At 40.3% G+C, this 8,952-nt stretch overlaps 1 protein-coding gene across 1 annotated transcript in view; it reads right to left on the bottom strand.

Annotated features, from left to right (window-relative positions):
* MRPL9 (mitochondrial ribosomal protein L9) overlaps nt 1-8,952 on the bottom strand; it is a 12,187-nt gene continuing 3,235 nt past the window's right edge. The window contains exons 3-7 of the mRNA XM_060758096.2: nt 8,499-8,623; nt 6,370-6,420; nt 4,350-4,451; nt 2,380-2,463; nt 1-407 (exon numbers count right to left, since the gene is read on the bottom strand). Coding sequence (XP_060614079.2) covers nt 285-407; nt 2,380-2,463; nt 4,350-4,451; nt 6,370-6,420; nt 8,499-8,623 — 485 coding nt within the window. The 3' untranslated portion in view covers nt 1-284. The remainder of the gene's footprint in view (nt 408-2,379; nt 2,464-4,349; nt 4,452-6,369; nt 6,421-8,498; nt 8,624-8,952) is intronic.

The following is an 8,952-nucleotide window of genomic DNA, read 5'->3' as shown; positions in this document are numbered from 1 at the left end:
TTCAACATGAACAGAGACATTTTTTATTGACATGATGTTCGTACTTCTCCTGCATCTCTGGGAGGTGTGTTCAGAAACGCACTCCGTGGAATTAAACCTTGTTCCTCAAAAGCCATTTCAGACAGTGACACGTGACCTCCCACCGTCAGGTACCACCCCCTTTGGTCCTCAAATATGGGGGAATCCCGTTCTGCACAGAGGGAGAGATCCAGTCCAAACCCAAAGTGATGTCGGGCTCCGTTTCCGGATCGCATCCAGGTTGTTGTCTGCTTCCCAAACCCACATTACTGCTCAGGCGTGGTGGCCTCTGGCTCGTGCCGGGCCAGCCAGAACCGCTGACCCCTGGATTTGGGGTACGCCTGCTGCACCACAGACATTGGGACTCGGATGGTGTCAAGACCATTCACCTACAACACAAGGAGGCAGAAGATGGGAGAGGTGGGTGCCCTGAAGCGGAAACCACAACGCTTGGGAGAGAGACAGAAAAGACAGAAAGACCTGACCGACTTGTTTACAAAAGAGGGGTTCCTACAACAAACATTTCTCTATCTCCTCTTGAATGGACAGAAGTGTCACAGCCAGCAGAGTGATGATCTTTGTTGTGTACTCATCTTGTTGTGTGAGCGTTAGTAGGCTTCAGTATTGGAAAGCCTCAGTGTTAGTAAAGTGTCTGTCTGAGAGAGCCCTCAGTGTGAGAAGGCCTCGGATCTGCATGCATTATTTACCGATGCATCACACAGTCCTGGACACTTGGGAAGTGTCCGATGTCTGATTCAATACAACAGCCAGCACAGTGATCTTGTTTGTTGTGTACTCATCTCATTGTGTGAGGTAGGCCTCAGTGTTAGTAGGCTTCAATATTGGAAGGCCTCAGTGTTAGTAAGGTGTCTGTCTGAGAGGGCCCTCAGTGTGAGAAGGCCTTGGATCTGCACGCATTATTTACCGATGCATCACAAAGTCCTAGACATTTGCGTGTTAGTAAGGTGTCTGTCTGAGAGAGCCCTCAGTGTGAGAATGCCTCGGACCTGCATGCATTATTTACCGATGCATCACACAGTCCTAGACATTTGAGTGTGATCCAATACAACAGCCAGCACAGTGATCTTTTTTGTTGTGTACTCATCTCATTGTGTGAGGTAGGCCTCAGTGTTAGTAGGCTTCAGTATTGGAAGACCTCAGTGTTAGTAAGGTGTCTGTCTGAGAGAACCCTCAGTGTGAGAAGGCCTTCACGCATTATTTACCGATGCATCACACAGTCCTAGACATTTGGGAAGTGTCCGACGTGTGATCCAACACAACAGCCAGCTGAGTGATCATGTTTGCTGTGTACTCATCTTGTTGTGTGAGGTAGGCCTCAGTGTTAGTAGGCTTCAGTAGTGGAAGGCCTCAGTTTGAGTAAGGTGTCTGTCTGAGAGAGCCCTCAGTGTGAGAAGGCCTTGGATCTGCTCGCATTATTCACCAATACATCACACAATCCTAGACACTTGGGAAGCGTCCGATGTGGGATCCAATATAACAGCCAGCACAGTGATCTGTCTGAGAGAGCCCTCAGTGTGAGAAGGCCTCAGATCTGCAAGCATTATTTACCGATGCATCACACAGTCCTAGACATTTAGGAAGCATCTGACGTGTGATCCAATGCAACAGCTAGTAGAGTGATCATGTTTGCTGTGTACTCATCTTGTTGTGTGAGCTAGGCCTCAGTGTTAGTAGGCTTCAGTAGTGGAAGGCCTCAGTTTGAGTAAGGTGTCTGTCTGAGAGAACCCTCAGTGTGAGAAGGCCTCGGATCTGCATGCATTATTTACCGATGCATCACACAGTCCTAGACATTTAGGAAGTGTCCGACGTGTGATCCAATACAACAGCCAACAGAGTGATCATGTTTGCTGTGTACTCATCTTGTTGTGTGAGCTAGGCCTCAGTGTTAGTAAGATGTCTGTCTGAGAGAGCCCTCAGTGTGAGAAGGCCTCGGATCTGCACTCAGTATTCGCCGATACATCACACAATCCTAGACACTTGGGAAGTGTCCGACGTGGGAACCAATACAACAGCCAGCAGGATGATCTTGTTTGCTGTGAACTAATCTTGTTGTGTATCAAATAATAATAATAATAATAATAATAATTTATTAATTTATTATTATTATATTAATAAATTAATAAAATTAATAAAATTATCAATAAATTAATAATAATAAAGTAAATATAACACTTGTGGTCCTATAATGTGAGACCCCCCCCGGTATTATTCTCACTCCCCATAATTAAGAGATTCCAGATCCTAAACACAAAGACTCCATTGGATGCAGTGCTTTAGAGACATATATCTTTCATGACTAACTTCTAACTTGACTCCATGTTAGAAGGAAGTTCTCCTTACCGTGACATCACACCAGTAATCACCCAGTTCTGTGATGGGCTCTTCTGGGAGCTTCATTGTATGCGGAGGCACCACGACCCGGAGCTGGAAGGAAGAGAACAAAGAGCTTGTTGATGTGGTCAACAGGGAAACTCCAACGCAGATACATTTGAAGAAGAAATGATAGCACTATTGAGGGCAATCTCAGACATATTAAAAATTAACTAGGTATTTTTAATTACAAAAATGTGAGTCAAGCACTGAAAGGGTTAAATGGATACAACGACTCAACAAAAGCTGCAGTTGAGTATTAGCAGGTGTGCCTGTAGTTTAGTAGCCTTCAGTCTGTGAGAGGTCTCTGTAGGAGAAGGGCCTTGGGAGACCTCAGTGTGAGTGGGCCTCAATGATAGTTTGCCTCAGTGTGAGAGAGCCGTCAGTCTGAGAGAGCCCTCAGTGTGAGAAGGCCTCAATGGGAGAAAGGCCTCAGTGGGAGGTAGGTCTCAGTGTTAGTTCACCTCAGTGGGAGAAAGGTGTCTGTCTGAGAGAGCCCTCAGTGTGAGATAGCTTCAGTGGGAGAAAGCCCCAGTGTGAGGTAGACCTCAGTGTCAGTTCACCTCAGTGTGAGAAAGGTGTCTGTCTGAAAGAGGCCTCAGTGTGAGGAAGCCTTAGCAGGAGAAAGGTCTCAGTGTGAGAGATCACTCAGTGTGAGAAGACCTCAATGGGAGGTAGGCCTCAGTGTCAGCTCCCCACAGTGGGAGAAAGGTGTCTGTCTGAGAGAGCCCTCAGTGTGAGAAAGCTTCAGTGTGAGAAAGCTTCAGCGGGAGAAAAGCCCCAGTGTGAGGTAGGCCTCAGTGTCAGTTCACCTCACTGGGAGAAAGGTGTCTGTCTGAAAGAGGCCTCAGTGTGAGACAGCCTTAGCAGGAGAAAGGCCTCAGTGTGAGAGATCCCTCAGTGTGAGAAGACCTCAATGGGAGGTAGGCCTCAGTGTCAGCTCACCTCAGTAGGAGAAAGGTGTCTGTCTGAGAAAGCCCTCAGTGTGAGAAAGCTTCAGCGGGAGAAAAGCCCCAGTGAGAGGTAGGCCTCAGTGGGAGGTAGCCCTCAGTGTCAGTTCACCTCAGTGGGAGAAAGGTGTCTCTCTGAGAGAGCCCTCAGTGTGAGAAAGTTTCAGCGGGAGAAAGGCCCCAGTGTGAGGTAGGCCTCAGTGTCAGTTCACCTCAGTGGGAGAAAGGTGTCTGTCTGAGAGAGCCCTCAGTGTGAGAAGGCCTCAGTGGCAGGTAGGCCTCAGTGGGATGTAGGCCTCAGTGTCAGTTCACCTCAGTGGGAGAAAGGTGTCTGTCTGAGAGAGCTCTGAGTGTGAGAAAGCCTCAGCGGGAGAAAGGCCTCAGTATGAGGTAGGCCTTGGTGTGAGAAGCTTGTGTGAGAGGATGCTCCAGTGTGAAGGCTGCTGTGTGTAAAGCTACTGCATGAAGCTCCTGTGTAAGTTCAGTTTGAGAAGGGGCTCTGTGACAGAGAAGTGAAGGATTTAGGGAAGGGATCTGAATGATGAGAGACACAAATCGAAGAGTACGTTTGGATAAAGACAAATAATGCAGCCAAATTAAGGCAAATATCTGAAAGGATGTCCCATTTGAGGAGGGGGCAAAGCCTCTTTTCTGCTTCTCCCAAGATCAGAGCACAAAGCCATGGATTCAAATGGCAAGAAAAGAGATTCCACCTAAACATTTAGTAGGAAGAACTTCTTGAGCTGTTCCACAATGGAATATGCTTCCTTGGAGTCTCCTTCTCTTGAGGGTTTTAAGCAGTAGCTGGGTGGCCACCTGTCAGGAGGGCTTTGATTGTGCTTTTCCTGGATTGGCATGGGGTTGGGCTGCACGGCCCTTGGATTTGACGCGTTACGATATGGTTCCACAGACCCTAACCTGGCTGACTTTCCACCAAAACAATTTCAGCACGAAAATGCAGAAATTAAAAAAAAATATGGCGGCGCTCACATTTCGGAGGAAGTGGCGAGCCACAATCTCCTTGGTCAGCTCGAACTGCTCACACTCGTTCACTCCAATTTCGAGGGTACAGTTTCGCAGGAACCGGACAGTCTGCAAGGAGGAAAATGACAGAAACCCTTTGGAATTACTCTGGAAATAAGTTGCACAGATCGAATCCCTAGCCTTATCCCACCAGAGCTGAAAGAGTGCCTTCAAATCCTCTTCCTGCAGAATTATGGGGCTTGTAGTTTAGGGGAGGGGGTTTTTTCCTCCATTATTATATTTATTCTATTATTATTACATGTATTATTTTACTCTAGTTATTGTTATTATTACATTTATCATTTTACTCTAGTTATTATAATTATTAATACATGCATCATTTCACTTTATTATTATTGTTATTATTACATTTATTATTTTACTCTAGTTATTGTCATAACATTTATTGTTATAACATTTATTATTTTACTCCAGTTATTGCTATTATTACATTTATTATTTTGTTTGTTATTATTACAAATATTTTTTTCTATTATTATTACATGTATTATTTTACTCTATTTGTTATTATTGTTACATTTATTATTTTACTCCAGTTATTACTATTATTACATGTATTATTTTACTGTAGTTATTATTACATGTATTATTTTACTGTAGTTATTATTACTACATGTATTATTTTACTCTAGTTATTATAATTATTAATACATTATGATTTTACTTTATTGTTATTGTTCTTATTACATTTATTATTTTACTCTAGTTGTTGTTATTACATTTATTATTATACTTTATTATTGTTGTTATTACATTTATTATTTTACTCTATTTGTTGTTATTATTATATTTATTATTTTACTCCAGTTATTACTATTATTACATTTATTATTTTATTCTGTTTGTTATTATTACAATTATTTTTTTTCTATTATTACATTTATAATTTTACTCATTATTGCTATTATGACATTTATTATTTTATTGTTTGTTATTATTACATTTACTATTTTATTCTATTATTATTACATTTATTATTTTAGTCTAGTTATTATAATTATTTAATTTAATTTAATTTAATTAATTAATACATTATTATTTTACTTTATTATTATTATTATTACATTTATTATTTTACTTTATTATTATTGTTCTTATTACATTTATTATTTTACTCCAGTCATTGCTATTATTACATTCATTATTTTAGTCTAGTTATTGTTATTATTACATTTATCATTTTACTCTAGTTATTATAATTATTAATAAATTATTATTTTACTTTATTATTATTGTTCTTACTACATTTATTATTTTACTCTATTATTACATTTATTATTTTACTGTTATTATTATTACGTTTATTATTTTACTACAATTATTGCTATTATTACATTTATTATCTTATTCTGTTTGTTATTAGTACATTTAATATTTTACTCTAGTTGTTATTACATTTATTATTTTACTCTATTTGATATTATTATTACGTTTATTATTTTACTCCAGTTATTGCTATTATTACATTTATTATTATACTTTATTATTGTTGTTATTACATTATTTTACTCTATTTATTATTATGACATTTATTATTTTTCACTATTTATTATTATTACATTTATTTTACTTTACTATTATTATTATGACATTTATTATTTTACATTATTATTTTACATTATTATTATTTTACTTTATTATTAAGCAGCAGTTTTATGTCAATATTCAAAAACACTTAACCGCATGATGCCTCAATTAATGTAAATTTATTGGCATCTATTTTGATTTTGAAATTGACCAGTTGCTGCTGCATTTCCTATTTTGGGCTTATATTCAAGTCAATACGTTTTCCTAGTCATTTGTGGTAAAATTAGGTGTCTCAGCTTATATTCGAGTCAGCTTATACTCGAGTACATACGGTATACAAATGTTAAAATATAATGACATATTAATAGTATTAAAAAGAAACAGTGAAACCCCTTAAAATCAATTAAAAACCTCTTCATAGCTAAAGAAGTCAACTCACTTTCACGGCCGTGTGGGTTTGGAGTTTCGGCAACTTTCCTTCCAAACGGAGCTAAAACATAAAGATAGAAACCGGATTATTTTCACTGGGAATGCCAAATAAACAAACTCACTAAACCACAAAGCTCTGCTCAACACAATAATTGCAGCACAGATGCTATAATACGCACAGCATTGGAAGAAGTCAACCCTTACGACAAGAGAAGAGCGGATTGTAAACATTACTGTTGTTGTTATGATTCAGCTAGATGGCCATCTGTCAGGAGGGGTCATATTGTGTCTTTCTTCACAGCAGAAGGGGGTTGGTCTTATTTATTTATTTATTTATGGGGGACTCAGAACGGCTTACAAGATATATATACATACAATATATTATATTATTAGCATAGTACAGAATCAGTATTATATATTACTACTAGCTGTGCCCGCCACGCGTTGCTGTGGCCAACCTTCCCTCCCTCTTTCTCTCCTTTATTTCTCTCCTTCTTTCCCTCTTTACTTCCTTCCTTCTTTACTTCCTTCCTTTCTTTCTTCCTTCTTTACCTGTTTCTTTTCTCGCTTCCTTTGCTCTTTGGTTCCATCCTTCCTTCCCTCCTTCCTTCCCTCCTTCCTTCCTCCCTCCCTCCCTTCCTTCTTTCTCTTTTTCATTCCTTCTCTCTTTCACTTTATTTTCCTTCTCTCCTTCCTTCCTTCTCTACCTTTCTTTCTTTCCTTCTCCCCTCCTTCTTTCCTTCCCCCTTCTCTCTCCCGCCTCCTCTCCTTCCTTCCTTCTCTACCTTCCTTTCTTTCCTTCTCCCCCTTCTTTTCCTCTCCTTCTCTCCTTCCTTCCTTCTCTACCCTTCTTTCCCTTTCTCTCTCTCCGTCCTTCTCTACCCTTCTTTCTCTCCTTCCCTCCTTCCTTCTCTACCCTTCTCTCCTTCTTTCCCTTTCTCTCTCTCCTTCTCTTCCCCCTCCTTCTCTACCCTTCTTTCTCTCCTTCCCTCCGCCTTTCCCTCCTTCTCTTTCTTTATTTCCTTCTCCCCTCCTTCTCTCCCTCCTTCTCTCTCTCTTCCTCTCCTTCTCTACCTGTCTTTCTCCCCTCCCCTCCTTCTTTTCCTTCTTCTCTATCCTTCTTTCTTTCCTTCTCTCCTTTCCCACTTTCTCTCCCTCCTTCTCTCCTTCCTTCCCCTTCTTTCTCTCTCCTTCCCTCCTTCTTTCCCTCTTTCTCTCTCTCCTTCTCTACCCTTTTTTCTTTCCTTCTTTCTCTCCTTTCCCTCCTTTTTTCCCTACTTCTTTCTCTCTTTCTCTCCTTCCTTCTCTACCCTTCTTTCTCTCTTTCCCTCCTTCCTTCTCTACCTCTTTCTTTCTCTCCTTCCTTTCTTCCTTCTCTAACTTTTTTCTCTCCTTCCCTCCTTTCCTTCCTCCTCTACGCTTCTTTCCTTCTTTCTCTCCTTCCCTCCTTCCTTCTCTACTTTTCTTTCTTTCCTTCTCTCCCTCCATCCTTCTCTACCCTTCTTTCTTTCCTTCCTTCTCTCCCTCCCTTATTTTTCTGTGTATTTGTTTTGTGTGTGTATGTGCATATATGTGTGTATCTATGTGTGTTTGTGTATATATATGTGTGTGTGTGTGTGGTTTTGTGCATGTGTTGTAATATTTTTTGGGGTTTTTAAAACTTTTTAAGTCCCTTCTGCTGTGTTTTTCAGTGTTTTGATGAGTGATGGTCACTCATTGGCCTGAGAGGGGTCTTGTGTCCAAATTTGGTGTCAATTTGTCCAGTGGTTTTTGAGTTCTTTAATCCCACAAACAAACATTACATTTTTATTTATATAGATATTGTACTATGCAATTATACCCTTCCAGCTCTAGGATTCTGTCTATCTATCTATCTGAAATATCTCTTCCAAATTTAGGACACAGTTCAGACACACAAAGCTGCAGGTATCACAACAAAGTCTTGCAAAGGGACCACAAAGATGCCCAAAAAGTAGACTTAAAACAGCCAGGAACACACATATATACACAAATTAAAGTATGATAGATTGCATTGAATAATACGAATCTGCTGTAAATAAACAATGTGTAACAAATGTATCAAACTACGATAAAATAATTAAAAAATATTTTTAAAAATACACACAAATTGCTGCTCACCTGTCTTTGCTCCTCAAATATTTTCAGGTTTTCGGGGGAGGCGTAAACAGCCTTGTCCTTAGCAAGGAGCTTGTTGCGCCCGAACGACTTGTCCACCGAGACAACATCGCAGCAGTTGCCGACGTCTGCAAAGAGGGAAAACGTGGCTCTCATTTGGAGGAAGAGAACTGAATGCCCACGCTAAGGAGGTCTCCACATATAATACAGCTAGCATGTATACTCAGCATCGTGAGGTATGCGTTTTGTGAGGTATCTGCAGAGCCGGCGTTGTCTATAGACACCTCCAAGGTCATGTGGCTGGCATGGAGTGCTGTTACCTTCCCACCATAGCGGTACCTATTGATCTATTCACATTTGCATGTTTTCGAACTGCTAGGTTGGCAGAAGCGGGGGCTAACAGCAGGAGCGCATCCAGTTCCCCAGATTCGAACCACCAACCTTTCGGTCAGCAAGC

The sequence above is a fragment of the Anolis sagrei genome, chromosome 12 (genome assembly GCF_037176765.1).
Source record: "Anolis sagrei isolate rAnoSag1 chromosome 12, rAnoSag1.mat, whole genome shotgun sequence".
Classification (NCBI taxonomy): Eukaryota; Metazoa; Chordata; class Lepidosauria; order Squamata; family Dactyloidae; genus Anolis; species Anolis sagrei.
Note: the sequence above shows the minus strand (reverse complement) of the source record. Positions and strands in the feature narration are given on the sequence as shown.